Source organism: Dreissena polymorpha, chromosome 4 (genome assembly GCF_020536995.1).
Source record: "Dreissena polymorpha isolate Duluth1 chromosome 4, UMN_Dpol_1.0, whole genome shotgun sequence".
NCBI classification, from domain to species: domain Eukaryota; kingdom Metazoa; phylum Mollusca; class Bivalvia; order Myida; family Dreissenidae; genus Dreissena; species Dreissena polymorpha.
Genome location: NC_068358.1, coordinates 8,323,152 through 8,342,312, shown reverse-complemented (window position 1 = coordinate 8,342,312; position 19,161 = coordinate 8,323,152). Strand labels below are relative to the sequence as shown.

The window sequence follows — 19,161 nt, the reverse complement described above, 5'->3', positions numbered from 1 at the left end:
GTCTCGTGGATGGACTGTGCTCGTTTAATAACAATTGGCAAGAATGTGTATGCGCACAGGTAGGACCACAATTTAAGTTGTACCAATTACTGTTGTTTGGATTTTCTCGTGTTATGTTCGACATTTCTTCCATATCTTGTTTAACTGTATTTGTAGTGTTGTCGTTTTTTACTGCAGCCATTCAAACATCTTTCCAGCAAAAGCGTGAACAAAAAAAACTGCAAATACAACTATTTAATTCTCATAGATGAATGTTTGCCAGTTATCTGGAAACTATTACCTTGGTCTATCACACCGGCGTTACCATGGACTATTTTTCACATTTATGATAAATATTGTTTTGATGCATTTAATGCCCGAAGTTGATCATTGTTAATCCTCAAATGAATAAAACATTTTATCAACAGGCAATAGTATAATTAAAAATCACAATAATCAAATGCCTGACATATAGACAACACTTGCATAAAAGTTTCATCATTTAGTTGTGACATCAAGACAATGACTGAAGGGTATTGATTAAATCTGATACTGAAGTTGGTCATCTTGATACAGATGTAACTTTAAATCCAGAGTATGTTAAATCCAATTTTGTGCTGGGTTTCAATTATCCTCTTGAAGGGTTGAAGGTTTTTCGGTTCTTGTCTCTAACTCAATAACTTTGACATTTCGTAATTAAAAGAGAACACAGCAAGATATAAATATGAAGCTCTTTTACATAACATTCTTCCACCGTTCACCCTTGAGAGTTATGCAAAGAGCATCAATGTATGTGTTCACGTGTTTACAAAATGAACAAGGCGTTCCCATTTTATGTGACGTTGACCGTTTGTGCTAATATGCGGTATTTTTGATTTGCACTATCAATGTCAACATTGGGGAGCGAAAATATATGAACGATATACAAATTGCTAAAATTAAAAACATGTCAATCACTGAAGAGTTCTCGCAAGTCTTTTCGAATCGAAAACGTTCTTTTAGACGTTAACACGTGAATTGACAATTATGTACAAGAAACAATGTGGTGCTTTTAGGATTATCGAAAAACTTGCTAATGGAAGTACTCAATCATACATTATATATATATATATATATATAATATTATATATATATATATATATATATATATATATATATATATATTATATCATAATTAAACAAACGTTTGTATTTATAACAACATTCTTATAGGGGTACACTTTTGCGGACAACATGAATGACAGATGCGTTGACCTAGATGAATGTGGACAACACTTCCACGATCCTTGTGGCCATAGAGGCGTTTGCATGAACACTGTGGGCAGCTACAGGTAGGCTGAGTATATGTTCATTTTCACACAATATACACGAACAACTAACTGAATAGAATATTAAAAAAACAATTGGGTTCCTTATTTCGTTATTAAGCCACATTGGGTCAAACAATTAGCTTTACAACTTATCAATTGTATACACTATTTAGTAGAATGATAAATATGAGTAAATACAGTTTTAAACCAGAAACCGAATGGGCATTCCAGAAGCCGTTTTGCCACATCTTTATAATAAGCCTTGGTTAAGACATAGGAAAGCTGACGTCGGAGCCACATGTCGATATTCTTATGAAATAAAACAAAACATATACATGAAAATAATTATTTTGTTTAAATATAGAAAATGTTTTTAAATTTAATTCGTAATTGCAGATGCGCTTGCCTTCAAGGATGGAAGTCAAACAATCATTGCCTTCCAAAGGATTCCGATCCTTTTCTATGCATGCCGGGATATACTGGCAACATATGTAGTGAGAGTTACTGCGGAGTCAATGGCTACGGCCAATCCGTGGGGGACACCGATGACTACATGTATGTTTCTAAGCAGAAACATCGGTATTATATAAGCGAAGATGTGTTCCGGTCGTAAATATTTGTATTGCTACAATTTAATGTATAGGTCTGAATAAATGCACTGTCACGAATTAAACATTTAATAAGTTACAATGTATTTCTATTTAGCTTGATCACAATTATCATGGATTGTATATATATGTTATATCTCAATCTAAGTTAAAATGAAATGTAATGTGATAAAGGCCTTGCGTTGGATATGATGTAGCTTAGCGATTACAAGTTCAATATAATTTATCCAATATGATGACTACAGAAAAAAATGTTTAATAGAAAATAAAAAAGTGGAATATTCTTCACAATGTCATCATTCAACAAATAAAGATTATCAGACAATAAATAGACATATATAATCCACTGACACAGTTGGAATTGATAGTAGATAAGCTCATGATTTTACCAGAATAGTTACGTATTTACAAAGCCTTCTACCGGTTGATGAAACGACATCCTGGACAACGGCAGCAAAGTACATTGTAAATTTCAGTGAGACAAATAAGTGTCTTGTAAACAAATTTGTCTCTATTGTTTTGAAGCCTTTATATTGATAATAATGCAGCAATCGGCCTCGTGTCTTATTAAAGAATGTGTGTAGGGTTTCTTCATTATTAATTTTTAGATGTGTTTGCAACACCGGCTGGACGCACAAGTCCAGCAAGGGAGTCTGTGATGTCGACGTCAACGAATGTATATTGACTCCGGGTATCTGTGCGAATGAAGCTGCGTGTGAGAATTTGAACGGTAACGATGCACATGTCAACTAACTCAATTATGTAGCAGCAAAAAAAGGTTTCACTTTGGTCAGAGCCATAAGGTTCTTCATAAAGATCGACGTTGCGTAGTGTATATGGTGTCCGCATAGCGATCGCAGGTCATGGGTTCGATCCCCACTGCGTTCTTTAGATCCCCCACATTGAAACCACGTACTAGTTTTAGTCCCAGGAAAGGACTCGAGAGCGTTTCAAATAGGACCAAGGATTTATAGGCCGTCGAACTTAAAAAAATAGGTCTAAACTACACATCTACGGACTAGCGAATTGTTTTCAACTGTCAAGACCGTTTCTGGATACTTACATATAAGGATTAAGAGGTGATTCCGAATCGAAATAATACACGCTTGACTATGTAACTATCAAACAATTTAGTACATTAAAAATGTATTATCTAAAAAGGTGCGATAATTTTTAGAGGAAAAGTATTAACACTAATTTCCTTTGCGTAAGCAAAGACTACATTCGTTTTTAACATACGCTGTTGTGTATGAGGGTGTAATAATTTCGATAATGTTGTTTGTCGTTTGTGTAAACAAATATGAAATCAAAAATATGACCATTGTCAGTCAGAGTATTTACAAAATTGTAAGATATACTTATATCAAAAGCTGTCATCAAATATAAAATTGAATTGTGAAATGATTTTATTATTCAATATATTATTGTATCGTATGTAAATAGAAACAAATGTGTTTGTGTCTGTTGTTTTGTTTCTTTTTTTACATTATTCTTGATATATTAATAAATTGTTCAAATTAGTTTGAATGTACATAATTGGCCACTTTTTGAGAACATCGTATTCTCTTAATATGTGTATGCTAGTAAGCGTCAATAAAATTACAGTTTGTGATAAGTATTATATTTACAAATATCCCAGGTACTTACCGATGTCAATGTCTACCAGACTGGCATGGAACCAACTGCACTCATTTCAACTGTACAGGTCGCGCATGCGCAAACCAGGGTTTGTGCATTGATGGGGCATGCACGTGTACAGGAGGATGGATTGGACCGGACTGTCGACAGCGCCCGACAACAACAGCCATGTCCACGACGGAAAATGGTTACACGGCGAAAGAGGATACTTCGGGTAAAAAATCCTCAATGAATGACACGACAACAACAGCCATGTCCACGACGGAAAATGGTTACACGGCGAAAGAGGATACTTCGGGTAAAAAATCCTCAATGAATGACACGACAACAACAGCCATGTCCACGACGGAAAATGGTTACACGGCGAAAGAGGATACTTCGGGTAAAAAATCCTCAATGAATGACACATGTGGTCGTAGCTTGTTTGTGTGATGAAATAACACGAACTTAGAATATTTAAATAGTTCAATTTTTCTATAAGAAAAGTAACAATTAAAATATTATAATGTTTCGGCATTTGCTTATCGTGTTTATTTTCAATTATATTTTTTATCATCTGTGTTTAAATCATCAGTAATTTGTATTGCTTCAGAAACAAAGCACATTCGGCTCCTGTTCTACATAACTGCATCGACATCTGGGTTGTTGCTGTTGTTGTAAATGATAATAGCAGCCTGTGTTCTCGTCAAAATTAAAGCGTGCGTATTACGGATAATATGAGCCGCGTTCTTAAAAAACTGGGCTAAATGCATGTGCGTAAAGTGTCGTCCCAGATTAGGCTGTGCAGTCCGCACAGGCTAATCAGGGACGACCCTTTCCGCTGTTTTAGTATTTTTAGTTTCAAGGAAGTCCCTCCTTACCGAAAATCATGTTTTGGCGGTAAGTGTCGTCCCTAATTAGCCTGTGCGGACTGCACAGGCTAAGCTGGGACGACACTTTACGCACATGCATTAAGCCCAGTTTTTTCAGAACACGACTCATATTATGAGATTGCAAAATGGCTTTAGTGATAAATTACAAGGTTACTCGGTTGGACTTTAACATTGTCAAAATCGTTTGGATATTGCTATAGCTTAAAGAAATACGCGAGGCGTCTTAAACCTTCAAATATGTTAATAAAACAATAAAACAAGTTTGCCTTTTTAACCAAACGACAGTATCTCATAATCCAGGATAATTTAATTTACGATTTAGTGTGTACTTTTTATTCCTATCATAGGTTAAAACAGCAATCAAATAAATCTGGAAATTTGTCCGGAAATCGAGTACAACGTCAGGGAGATGTCTGTGCAAACAGAAGATATGAAGATGTCAACACCAAGATCATCAAGCAACTTACCCAAAGTAATCGAGTTGATGCTTTAAAAGACTTGTAAGCAGACGTGTGTTAACTAAGTGATTTTAATATGCTCAGCCCGTGAGTCTATAAGATCGCTATTTACTGTGTGTGGGTTCGTTTATATTTATCAAGCAATCCACATATTATTTATTCTTGTCAAAAGGATCATAATACCAGACGTCGATTTCGCAAATTTATTTCTTTTTGGTTTAGTTTTACATGAAAGCTTTACTTTGATACTTACAAGGAGTTTCTTAAAACGCCAATATGCCAGTTTGGATTCTCGTCGTAATAGGAATTCCCACTTAATGTATGTGTCAGTAGAATAGTACGAACATTTGAAACGTAAGGAATTCCCACTTTATGTATGTGTCAGTAGAATAGTACGAACATTTGAAACGTATGTACACACACTGTGTATTGAAAAAGAAACACATTGACTAAGACTGTTATATTAATAATGATTATTATACATTTAATTATGATGTGCTGATAATGGCTATTAATTTACGGTTGCAATATCGCTCACATGTTCTTTTATCAAACTAGCTTCGGTAAAAAGGTATACTATCTAAACTCGAGGATCATACGGCACTAAAACATTGTTTGTGTTAAGGATATGTTATCAAATAATTATATTGTATTCATCATTTTTTACCATCACGGCTGTATGCCTCCCTATCAAATTTATGTTTTCTTTATATAAATACCTCAGTTAAATAGTTTATGTGTAAATTATTTTGCCACGTTGTATCATTGCTTTTAAATTCACATAGGAACAAACTGATTTTAGTAGCTTCTTTAACGCCTTGGTTCACATATTGTCTAATTTTGGACAAATGACATAATTGTCATTAAATTGATTTATAAAAAAACAGTTGGTATGTTTTATAGTGGTATATAATACTACATAAGGGGAAAAAAGTAAGCAAATATGCCTTCCAGGCGTTCGAACCCAGGACTTATGTATACTAAAGCTTACAACTTAACTATATAACACACATGCTTTTGCATTTGGGAGGAAGGTTAAACTTTATTTTTTTATTGTTATGTCCCCCATTTTGAGTGATGAAAGGTCAAGTTCATGGTTATCCTTCAAGGTCAAAGGTCAAAATCGCTCATTTAATGTACACTTTTGCAATATTGAAGCTAGCAACTTGATATTTGGCATGCATGTGTATCTCATGGAGCTGCACATTTTGAGTGGTGAAAGGTCAAGTTCATCCTGCAAGGTCAAAGGTCATATATATGGGGACATATTGTTTCACAAACACATCGCTTGTTTTTCTAAATAATCGATGAAACGCTTTACAGAATATTTTTTCTGATTCTGATTTATGCATAAGTTAGATAGGTTAAACATTTCTCCCCCATACTGATGTATTTGATTAAGGAAAGGAAACTTGACATTAAAAGCGTATATATTTGCTTTCAATATTGTAAAACTTTGCTTTGTATATTTCATAATATAACACGAGATTTTCGTGCATTTCACTCTCGCAAAATTAACCTGAACAATTGGAAAGTACTGATTCTTGCTTATAGACTTCGAACTGTAAAGAGTATCAATAAATTATTTAACAGTAACAATAATGTCGTCATGGGGCACTATGTCACCTTATCCAGTAGGTCGAAATTTGCTTTCTTAATCTTACCTTGTTTGCTATTTGCCCCGACGCAACACATGACGATGTTTTAGATTGAGTGATCGGATAAGTTGAAGTGTGAGTTATCGTGAAAATATTTATTTTACATGCTTTAACGTCTGATATATGAAAGCGCATGTGTTTGTTTAAGGATTTTGTAATCTCGTCAATACATTATGTTTTTGCAATCAATTCGCATCATGTAGTGTACTGTATTGGGGTTTAAGCTCGGGTTAAAATGCCTACTACACAAGAACAAGTAACAATATGGCGACAAATTTAATAATTGTCGTAGTCGCGCCCTGTCTGTGTAGTTTTTTGCTGGTATATTTTTAGTTCTCGCACCTTATTTATACCCACCAACACGCCAGAACGATAGAGCAGACCTCGGTCAGCATACGATGAAGTCCAATAAGTATTACATGTGTACGTCCCGTGAGACGTTCAAGTACCATCACACTTTGCTTGATAAAATACAATTTCTGTGTAATCGATTTATAAGATAAAATTTCAAGTACAATCAAAGATATTTAATTTTCCCTTTCAACATGCATATAAATTGAAAAATCGTTTACTCCTTTATCATGAGATAATATTGAAAGAACACATGCAATGTATAACAACATAGCGGTTAAATAAAAACTATAATGTCGTATTTATACTAACTTTGTTCATTCGAATAATTCGCAGCTAGACTTCAACTCTGCAAATGTAGTAAGGCATCCGTTTGGTTGAAGAACAATAAATTGTTCCCAAAATTGTATTTCTTGTGATAATTTTTTCCGCATGATGTTTTATAGTAAATCAAACCAATCATGTTATCTGCCATAAACTTCGCGTCATGCAAAAATAAAACGGGTATTATGGCAGTGTGAATGCGCAGCTCAATGGATCTTGTATCGCTGATTCTGAAAGTTTCTGCTAATATCGAAGAACTACTTTACGGTTTTCTTTGGATAACAGCTAGTGCGAACAACCTAAACTTTGTTCTGATTAGTGAACCTTGGTGGACTATGATTTTGATATTCAACTTGATGCATGTACGCATATTTGATCAAGTAATCTACCAGCTGTATCAGGGGTTAACACGGCTTGTGTCTAAAGCGATGGTAAACACTTTAAAATCAATCATGGCAAATATAAGCCATACCGGTCGTGATAAATTGCCATAAATATAGTTCAAGTTTTATAATTCAAAATCTGTAAATACATACTAAAGTAGTACGCGTACGTTATGTACTTTATTAAAATTGTCCAGTACGTATTCGCGATAATCAAAATTTTAAGTAATTGTTATATATTGAAACCTGTTGTTTGAATTCTTGTTTGCAATTCAATTTTTTACTGTTTCCATTCACTATCAGTTTAACTTTGAAGTATTGATTAACATGTAAAGCTTGTAAGGAATTTTCATTTTTAAGCCATTTGAAATGACGGAACCGACCTATTTAACATAATGATGATATTTTGTATAAGGCTAAAAATGAGATTCTATTATATCCATGTCAAAATGCAAGTTTTTACGAATAATAAGATGTCAATTCACTTTCATGATAACACCGCTTACTGAATTTCCAGTAGAAGATAATTGTTACAGTCTGGAATCGAATACTTATCGGCCTTAGTTACTATATACACATGACTTCTATAATGAAGCATCTTTAAATGGAATCATTGTCTTAAAGCCATGAACATGATATAAGTTTACAATAATGAATTAATTGTTATTTTGTGCAGTATATACATATAGTAAAGAACAATTTGTACAATAAACTGACGAACTAAACAAAAAATAAGTAAAACACTGAGTTTTATCATTTTATGTGATTTAAGGATGAGGACTATATAATGTGTAGTTTTTGTACTTAAATATTACGAAAATATCTTTAAACGTATGATTGTTTGATTTCCTATTAAAAACGCATGTTTGTTCATATTTAGACTGTCACCCTTTGCTGTCGATGATTCTTGGAATATCCGAAGCTTTCCATGACTTTTGATCAACGTCTACGGAAATATTTCATGAAATAATCGCGAAAGCGGGCGTTTAAATATCAATAAACAAAGCCAGAAATGCCTTTTTCTTTTCAAATTCTTTTTTCGTTTTTTTTTCAAAAACTCTTAATGTTTCCAGTAGATATTTATTTATACTTGTTGTAGTGTGAAACAGTGCAGACATTATTTACACAAATGTAAGAACTTTTATACCTTTCACACTTCATACGAAAACGAACTATAAAATTGGGAAATAAACATTGTAAAATCAACATAAATTAAAAGATAACACTTTATCTCTTTTTTTTTAAATATGTTGCCCTTTTGATGTGTGACTTATCTTTAAAATATGTTCAAGTAAGATTCAATTTGTCTTTTGCTCTTAACAGTTTCAAACCAAATCATTGGTTTGCAGCACAAACTTTTGTTTACAAAATACAAGTAAACTGGCTTTAGTGGTATTAAGGATCTCATTGAAAAAAAAAACAATAACGAACTCATTGCGTCTACTTGAACGCTATGGATTGTATCCATATACGTATAGCAATCTATTGCAGTGTTCGAAAGTTGTTAAGATTTAATATTTTGTCAACTTAATTACAAAGATACGCAAGACAATCTTTTAATCACTTGCATACAGAACCAGAACAAACGTATGGTCTTAGCATGTAATATTAAATGCTTAAGCGCTTAAAGGGGCCGTTCAACCGATTGGTAAATTGACAAAATATATAACAAAAAAGTTGTTTCAGATTCGCAAATTTTCGTTTTTGTTATGATATTTTTAAGGAAATAGTAATACTGACCATTTACCATGCTCTTAAATATAAATTATATGCATCTTTTGACGATTTGAAAACCTGAAAATTATAAAGTGTCGTGCGACGCGAAACGATTGAATAATTTGGAAAGTTCTGTTGTTGTAGTTATATTTTGGGAAACTACGAGGATTGTTTATATAGGTAAACATTGAGCATGGATGGTCGAGTGGTCTAGGCGGGAGACTTTTTACTCAAGGACTCCAGGGGTCAGTGGTTCGAGCCCTGTTGAGGGTTACTTTTTTTCCTTTTTTTAACTGTATTATTGTTTTGTATTGAAGATTTTTAGGTCAAATGTTTAAATTTATCAATATAAAGCGTTTAATGACATGCTTTAATACATGCCAAAATCTGTTGGACGGCCACTTTGAAGGATCTTCCAAAAACAAAAATTAAACCGCAGACAATTATTTGTATCACCTTATGCAAACTCTTTTTTTAAGATTCGTATTTAACATGTACACTATACAATTCAATTGTTTTACGATTTAATGCAAATATTCTGAAACAGTATTCACGCAATATAATTGCGCAGAGGCAACACATTAAATAAGCATCTACCTTTGCGGAAAGAAATAAACTTGAAGGTCTTTTTATTTCGGAAAAGAATAAGTAATATTTCTTATTTCCAAATGGTCAGATTGCTTTGATTCCCGTTATAGTCATTTCACTGTTTTAATACGCGGACGTATTTTATATTATCAAAACTAAATTGTTTTCAAAACATTCAGAAATTACATACGTCCGTTTGAATTTAAAAGCACCCATGACAACGACATTCACAAATCCACAAAACACAATTTTAGATACAGTGCATGATGATAAAATCTGTTCCTAAGCTTCTATGACCTTCATTCACAGCGATGTCTATTATAATAAATTATTTATGTTTGCACATCATCTGTTGGGTGAATCTGACACTTTGATCCCAGTGTCTTTGTTGTGTCTTCCTTGTTCGTCTCGACATCGCGCGCCCGCCTGTCACACATTTAAGTAATTAACCCATTTATGCCGAATGGACTCTCCCATCCTTCTAAATTGGATCAATTCATTTACAAAATTAGGGATGTCTACTATATTTATTTCTATATTTATAATATTTCATACAGAAATTCCTTTAAGCAAACAGCGCAGACCCAGATGAGACGCCGCATCTGGGTCTACGCTGTATGCCAAGTCCTTTTTTCTAGACGCTAGGCATAAATGGGTTAATTTACCGTGTTATGAGTGTGTACGTAATAATAATACAGGTACTACATTTATCACTCTGATATAGTTTGGTATTTATATTTTTCTGTACATTAATGTTAGTCTCTGTGTCACCATAATTCTCGACCATAAACCATGCATATATATGTCCAACTAATAAAATAATCCAAATGAAGCAAATGGATTACACGAAAACATTCATTTCATTTTGATAACGCTACAAAACGAACGCGAGATCGTCTGTTGTTTTTGTTCTTAAAGAATATGAAGGCGTTTAAAAAGTGCACTGGAAACTAAAACGGATAAAAATCTACTCACTTTTTGAACCTTACTAGCAAATACATCGCAATTCCAAGACCGATAAGTAGCCCTGCTGCTAGGGCTATCGAAACGAAGAAAGGAATGGAATACGTGTCCCTTTCTGAAAACGAAATTTCAAGTGTCAAAGACATTTACAAAACCTTTAAAATTGAAATATCATTGGTCGGAGTGTAAACTATAAAACACCGTTACGAGACTCATACCTCAATGACGTTAAATACAAAAGTAATTATTTTTCTCGTCATTTTAAAGTACAGGCTATCCATACAAACACATTTACATAATCGACCATGAAGTTCAATTCAAACCTTTGTCAGATGGACCAGACAACGAAGAGACATTGGCGTCCGGTTGCATGATCGTTGACGGTACCACTGAAGATGGACCAGACAACGAAGAGACATTGGCGTCCGGTTGCATGATCGTTGACGGTACCACTGAAGATGGACCAGACAACGAAGAGACATTGGCGTCCGGTTGCATGATCGTTGACGTTACCACTGAAGTTAGAAGCGACGAGCAGTCGTCTCCTGTCCAAGGAGAGGAACAGCGACATTCGCCATCCACACAGACGCCGTTAACGCAGCCTCGTGAGGTGCAGTTGACTTGTGTGCAGTTCACTCCGACCCATCCTGTAGGGCACTGACATTTGTAACTACCTGAAATTCGACGTTTGACTGCAATTACTATATATCTTTGTAATGTCATTTGCAAGGGTTTAAATAATGCTACAGATACCATAAACAGTTTTAAACATATGAAACCACACTATAATAAAAACGAAATTACATTTTATATTGAGACGTCCTTATAAATATCGTTTGGTGATGTCCTTTATGCAAAGAGCCATAGTAATTCCACTGTAAATATAGCAAACATATAGTACTAATTGAAGATATTCGGAAAATAATGCCATCAGAACATATATGAACAAAGAGAGATCTATGATTTTCTTCCCTAATCAAGGAAATTGACAATATATGACCAGTTCCCCAAAGGTATACAAACGGACAAAACAAGTATCACCGCAACAAGAAACATTCGGCAACTGCTATAACGGGCGTCGCATTTCACATTTTGCAAAAGTACGTCACGTTAAAGAAAGTTATACTAAATGAAAAAATGAAACAATTCAACGCCACTATCTCATAAGACATAAGTCTGAGATAAAAAAAACCTTGACATGTCAACGCACAGTATGCCCAAGATCCTTAATCTTCTTACCGTCCAGATTTACACAGGTGGCTCCATGTTGGCATATACCAGGGATCTCTTCACATTCATTGATATCCAGGTCGCACGTGGCGTTCATGCTGTCTGTAGTCCGCGTCCAACCTTCCTCACATATGCATCTAAATACATCATTTGCATCATTCCATTAATTGGAAGGAAAAAATGTTAATCTTTTGTATTCTACTGATTCGTTTATAATAAACATGAAAAACTATATGTATATCGTGCATACACGTTCCGTGACTTACATTTTAATTTGATAGCAAACAAAGTATGCTTTCAATAGTAGTAATAACAATACACAATTTGCGTGCGATTTATACTGTAATTTCTAGTGCTGTGAAGACATGTATGTTAGAAATGATAGCTGCCATAGATGTAACTCATACGAAGTATATATTTAAAATTGATGAAATATGATGTATATGTGTTCTAAGCAGAAGCTACAACACACCCACTAAACGTGGCATACTTTTTACGATGAAAGTCATATTTCGCGTCTGAGAGGAAAATGTCACGCTCCCACAACCGCGTATTTTTCATGATTTTTAATTGGCATGTAAGGAAGATAGCGAATTTAGCAACAAGCGCCATAACATCGAAATGCCCACTAAGCAAGTTTTAAGTGTTTATGGGTTTGAGTCCTGCATGTATGCCAGTGCTGATATATGTGTCACTGAGTCAAACAGATACCGACAAAGGTTCTCTATTTCGAATACTTTGCTTTCATAAAAAAAAAAAAATCTGAACAGTTGCTGCATTGTAAGGGTTATTTAGTTGTCTGCGGTACATACGAATTTGTCCAGAGATAATAATGTGACTGAAATAAATGACGATTTATTTGCGATTGTGACGGTTGTCTCTCGTAAACATCAATACCTTTAAGGAATATACAATTATGTATCATGAAAAGCATATAGAGAATCTTGCCCAATCAATGTGCGAAATATCAATACCTTCCATAAATACAATTAACAATACTTTAACCTCATATTTTATATGAGAACTAAAACTCCGGAAACAATGTAAGGAGAGTAATATTTGTAACGAGTAAGGACTATACAAAAATAGTGTCATAACAAAATATCCAGTATGTTCAGTTATTACTCATATTTTTCGCCGATCCCTTTTGTTTCAGGAAACCCATGTCGTCCACACTCTGCTATTTGACAGAGGTAGCCCTTGTACCCAGGCATGCACCTTGGATGGTCCGTCACATTATTCAAACAACGACTGCTGTTTTGTTCCCAGCCTTCGAGACACTGGCATCTGTAAATGTCATAAAATAAAGTTACGATAAAGGTTCGTCACATGATAAGCTATTATTATCATTTAATATTTCAAACATAGTTAAACAAGTGTTTGGGTTAGGTAAAATAGTATTTTTCATAACAAACTTGAACTAAAATGACGATCTTAAAATGAAATTCTATATAACTTGATAATGAAAATAGTTCTGATCGCCTTGTTTCCGTCGTTATTTGTTGTCCGTGCGTTTACAACGATTTTCTTGCGAAAAACTTTAATTCCTTGAAGTCTTGATATGTTCTCCTCCTCGTTCGAAACTATTTCGAGTGTGTGAAGACAATAAGTAAATTGGTCAAATTTAAGATTAAGCTTGTTAACACTCAAAACATCACCTCTTTAACACTGTTCATGGAACTGAATCAAGATATTGGTTCTTATTATATATATGCAGTGTTTTAAAACTGTTCCATTGCGTTGAAAAAATGGCAATCAGATGGTTTGCAATGTTTCTTCTCTAATTATAAGTAAAATGTTGTGAACATCCTTTAAGGCACCTTTTTTCCTAATTTAACTTTATCAGATTGTTAATGTCTCGACCGAGGTCGAGTGTGCTAACAGGATCAAATAGAAGAGAAGGCTTGTGAAAACTCGTAACATGACTTGTTTGAAACTTTTCTCCAGTCCAATCAAAAAATGCCTGCTGATTCAGTTTGCTATTTGTTGATAAAGTTACTCCTTGTGAACACTCTAGAAGTCATTTTTTACCCAACCACCATGAACGTTTACACGATGATTTTACAATACGATTATCCGTTATCAAACTGAGACTGTGAGCATTTTTGCGAAAGTACATCACGTAAATATGAAATTATAATAGTATAACATTATAAATATAATGTATTTTCAATGTAGCAAAGTGTTTGCACTTAGTTTACTGGCAACATAATAATTTCAGTTTGCGATAAAACGACGTGGCCTAAATTCAATTTGGTCTAAAGAAAACTTTTCAAAAGCATAGTTCATGTGACATAACAGCACCAAGTAGTCATAACGTATCACCATAAAAGTTCAAAGTTAGTGCAATAAGTTGTTTGTATGCAATAAATGAATGTATTTCGACTATATGTTTCACATTATAAAGTGAAGAACAAGTGTTCCACTATGGATCTAAAAACAACGCGTGTTAAAATATAATGCAATTATCTAACCGAATTGTAATTTGGAAAAAACGCGTTGTTCACGAACAATTAAGTAAACAAATCCTGTTCAATCTTGTGATTGACAAATAAAGTAAATATGTAATAATGTAACCAATAAAGCAATCTATCCAATTAACAATCTTAAAAATAATGAAGCTAATCAGTATTGCTACTGAACAAACAATAAAACAAAATACTGATACAAAACTGTATTGTATTTAAGATGTACTAGCTTTTAAAATACGAATGAGCAAATGTAACAGATAATTCAGTGTTCGCGTACATGCGGTATACGTACATAATATCGAAACTTTTGCCAGGTACGTCAAACCATCACAGACTGTTTTGTTAATGGAACGCAATAGATATTTCCGACTTAATGAGTTAAAAGGTTGGAGATTTAAGGCTAATTTAAGGTCTTTTTAGAATGAATGTTTACATTACCTAACGATCGGAAGAATACTATGAAGTTGTTCAAATTACTGAAACTCCTATGTAGGTGTTTATAATATGATTGTAATATTTAGACTCTTTGCAACTTAATTTGTTTGGGACTCAACATTTTTGTTGCATCGGCGATGTACACAATCACGACATCATCACCGTGTTTTTATCACATCATTTTACTCGAAGATTTTTTATAATTTAAGATAAATTGCTTCGTTTTGTACACAACAATAGTAAAGTGTACCTACATGTAATCACCAACTGTGTTGATGCACCGTCCTCTGTGACCGCAAGGGTCGTGTATGTGATGAAAGCATTCGTCCTGGTCAACGCATGTATCATTTAATCCATTCGAAAATCTATAGCCCTAAATTAAAAAGAAATGATAATAACACTGACCACAACAAGTGCAAATGGCCTAAGTCTAGTTTGCATAAGCCAAGTGTCAACCTTATGACTGCGAGAACACCAGATTTTAATAGCTTCGTATTATTGGTAGTTCTGTTGTGTTGGTGCGTTTGCTTGTTATTACCCCGCGTACAAGACAGAACAATTTCATAAACCCTATAACACGGCATGTTCAAACGCTTAGATAAGTGACACGTAACTCTTACACTGTTGGAATCGAATGTTTTGTTGTAGGGGTCGGAGCAAGAAATCGCTCGCTGGCAAGCCAAACCAATGCTGGCAGAAACACGTCTCCATAACATGTATGTAGAGCATGTTTCATTTTGTATTTCGACAACATTAGTTAAGAGATTATGGCGAGGAGTTGGAAACAACAGCAACCGCTTCTTAGCAGGCCAGTACAAAACGAAAATAAGTCTTAATAACATCTGTATAACGTTTACGTATTATATTGCCTCAATAAATGCTTCAGTATTTATGTGAATATGTTCGATTATTACAACTTGAATGTCTTAAGAAGAACATGTTATCATTTGTATTTAGTCAAACGTGTACCTTTTTACACCCGCAGTCGTTGTAAATAGTAGTATTACATAATCCATCCACGAAACACTGTCTTCCTGCACATACGCTTGCTGGAACAGACTCTACGCTGATCTGAATGAACAAATTGTGTATACAATCACTTTACATGTCGCGTTGGTTTATTGGATATGTTGTATACAATCGATCAGAACGTATCGCGTTCGAACCTAACTCGGGAAGTGTTCTCAGTTTCCTCAAAAGATTCCACAAGTACTGGTTAAACCGAGTGAACGGCCTCGAAAGTATATCCATAGAGTTAAGGGGTTCGATGCAATTGAGCTTTAACAACGTCGCCTTTTTAACCAATTTGTTGTTAATGTAAATAACGTATATATTTAGCAAATTGTAACAGGTAATTACAACACAATAGTAATAAAGTGAGATAGTGATATAATTTCTCGTTGACTTACTATAAATCCAAACAAAAGCGAAATCAACAACAGTCGCTGCATCCCTCTTCCGTTTTCCTACCCTACAAAAATGCTTTCAGAACTCTGCAAGTTTTTTTAATATTGTGTTAACGAACTGCAAACATTGATTCTCTAGTTCTAGACGTTCTTTTAAATTTGAAATTTAAATTGAAACATTATGCGTTGGTTAGTTCGAATCTATATGCAACTTTTTAAACATGAAACGGTAAGTTGCCAACAAAATATTGGGTATTTATATGTAACCAGATGGTTATCTACTAGAACAAATGTTTTGAACTTCGTCAAAGTTAATGCTCCAACAATTGGTGCGATTTTCTGACTTAGATACTCATTTAACTCTGATTTAATATCGCGGGGGAAAAATTTAGTACGTGGATACAAACCACATATTGAAAGCTTCATTGAAAGTGTTTATGTGATAGCAGAGTGATAAACGCTTTCATCGTTTTGAATAAAAGTTAGTTTTTAACCGATGGCAAATTCCATTGCTTAAGACAAGATTATGTCTTATTGAATAGCAACATCAAACTAACTGGTGTTGAGATAAAATGCTTCAATACATACACATTCTTAAATCGTATTAAGGGACACATATTCTTCTTTTATTAATATCATTTAATTATTTTACAAAAAAACTCCAATATTTGAAATAAGTTTAAATAAGTACAAGTACAAGGACAAATATATAATGCAAAATATTTATTATATGTTTATGGAACCCGTGATTACAAGAACCAAACGTTACTTCGCTAACACGCACTCTTTCGAAATGTTAATGGTAGTTAAAGCCCTACATCGGTTAAACACGCGTGTCTTGTTTTAATGATCGATGAAAAAATACACATGGTTTATTATATGTATTATGTAAGTTGATAATCATCAATATACAAACACATTTTGTAAGTTTTCTTAGTCAGGCGTACTATTTTGCCGGTTTGATTATACTCGATACATTGGTTTTCGAATCTAACACTTTTCGTTGCATGTTCGCCAAACTTTCTGCAATTACCTTACATATACCACACGAATGTCGTTTGCGTTTAAAATAAGTTCACAGGAGCGGATTAATTTCGTTCAATATTGAATTGAGTCCGAATTTCATTAAACCGCCATCAACCGATGAAGTGTAAGATTATAGACATAATAAATAAAAACTTGTAACACAGTAATGGTTTGTAACATTAAATGCAGTGGGTTAATAGTTTGTCTTTCAAATCACTACTTAATTAAAAGTTGTGACATAATATTTACTTTACACGTATGAAACATCTCTTGTTAAAACAGAACACTATCATAAACATTGTATACAGACATAGCAAAAGACCGGGAAATCCCTTACAACAATATATGGTATTCCTATATACGTTTTCAAATGTTTATCACTTCATGAATAATACTTAAATAATCACTACCTTTATTACTCTTTAAAAGACTAGATATGTTCAGATGATTGAGGTTAAAAAAAACATTGATGCGTATTTCATCTGATTGTTTGCAGGAGTTTTTGGGACAGTTGAGCTGTTTAAAAGTTAAAAGAATTGAGTGAGTTTAAACTATTTCCGTATTAATCTGACCGTTGAGAACGCTTTCAAGAAACAAACAGCGACCAGGAGTCTATGCAACATACGCTTATTGGTAGCAAATTATTAAACTACGTTAAAGCGTAACCCTTTAAATTAAGCATGAGTCTGGTAATTAATGAACACTGAAGACTTGTTTAAGCAAGCTCAAATACTCAAGGTGTGTAAGACTATACAGCTTTCTCCTTAGTAACATCATGCCAGGAATTTTTATTTTATATTTCAAAATAATCTTTACGTTGAAAATCTCGTCGGACTTAATAGCAACAATAATCTCTCAATTTCCTGCGATTAATGAGCAATACTTTTTGAAAAATCAAAAGCTTGTTAAACATCAATTCAAAAGTGTTGCCTTAACTTAGCTAGTTTCAGTTTTTAATTGGCCATGAAGGATATGAAAGCTTTGAAAGAAATAAGGACTGACATCCAAGCAAGAAATTTAATAATTTGTAAATATGTGATGACGTTTCTTCGTGTTGTTATATTTTTTAATGTTTTGATATTATTAGACTTAAGAACCCGACAAATTGCAACATTTAAATTAAGCTTCGAATAAAACGGAACTTAACCCATTATTTATATAAATAATTCGAACGGATTTTTTTATTTTCTGTATACACACTTTAATTTTTAAATTACTTTAATTCAATTAACGAACAAAGTGGTGGAAATTCAAATTAAATGATAATAAAATACATAACTTCATCTTTCTTACATGTTAAACAAATAATGTCACTTCTCTCGAGTACTTTTGAACAATATATCGTATAAATATTTAGTACGTGTATATGTATGTAATATGTCAACAGCGTGGTGATAACTATAACGTAAAATATTGCTTAACGAAGTCATCAGTTACAATAGCCGAATCTTTAGTTAAGTTAGTCCGTGCATATTTGCGTGTCAAAGGGTCGTATGCAATAAGTATATTTGTCAAGGTCATAAAGTACACATGACTTTTGTGTGTATACTGTATATAAATAAAATGAGTTATGCTTGAGTTCGTCAAATAACCTTAGTAATTATACTTAATAATTAACAATGGTAGATAATGCCACATTTTAAATCGATGTATCAACCAGTTATTTGTTTGCCAAGACGTCATTGTAAGAAAAAAGTGTTAAACTGAAGTTGCCAAACAGATGTGCTACATTTTCTCTTTTTTTT

General features: G+C 33.6%; 1 protein-coding gene and 1 long non-coding RNA gene across 3 annotated transcripts; one reads left to right on the top strand and one right to left on the bottom strand.

Moving 5' to 3' along the window:
* Window positions 1-3,434: 3,434 nt before the first annotated feature.
* On the top strand, window positions 3,435-7,230 carry LOC127879516 (uncharacterized). Of its 2 annotated transcripts, none has more exons than XR_008049134.1 (3): window positions 3,435-3,833; window positions 4,128-4,233; window positions 4,755-7,230. It is a non-coding gene; the product is annotated as an uncharacterized LOC127879516 (long non-coding RNA). The 2 variants fall into 2 exon arrangements; XR_008049133.1 differs by having other exon boundaries at window positions 3,435-3,917.
* Window positions 7,231-9,078: 1,848 nt separating this feature from the next.
* On the bottom strand, window positions 9,079-16,739 carry LOC127879786 (neurogenic locus notch homolog protein 2-like). The gene is made up of 8 exons (XM_052426838.1): window positions 16,394-16,739; window positions 15,954-16,055; window positions 15,239-15,357; window positions 13,204-13,365; window positions 12,088-12,215; window positions 11,172-11,522; window positions 10,861-10,963; window positions 9,079-10,311 (listed from the first exon to the last, which is right to left on the bottom strand). Exons 1-8 carry the CDS (start codon window positions 16,433-16,435, stop codon window positions 10,218-10,220), a joined length of 1,101 nt encoding a protein of 366 aa, XP_052282798.1. The 5' UTR covers window positions 16,436-16,739; the 3' UTR covers window positions 9,079-10,217.
* Window positions 16,740-19,161: the final 2,422 nt, after the last annotated feature.

Coding starts and splice junctions, on each gene's coding strand:
- LOC127879786 (XM_052426838.1), bottom strand. CDS start 16,435: ATGCAGCGACTGTTGTTGATTTCGCTTTTGTTTGGATTTATA. Junction 16,056..16,393: donor CGCTTTTGTTTGGATTTATA/GTAAGTCAACGA, acceptor TTGTTCATTCAG/ATCAGCGTAGAGTCTGTTCC. Junction 13,366..15,238: donor AACACAGTTGGTGATTACAT/GTAGGTACACTT, acceptor TGACATTTACAG/ATGCCAGTGTCTCGAAGGCT.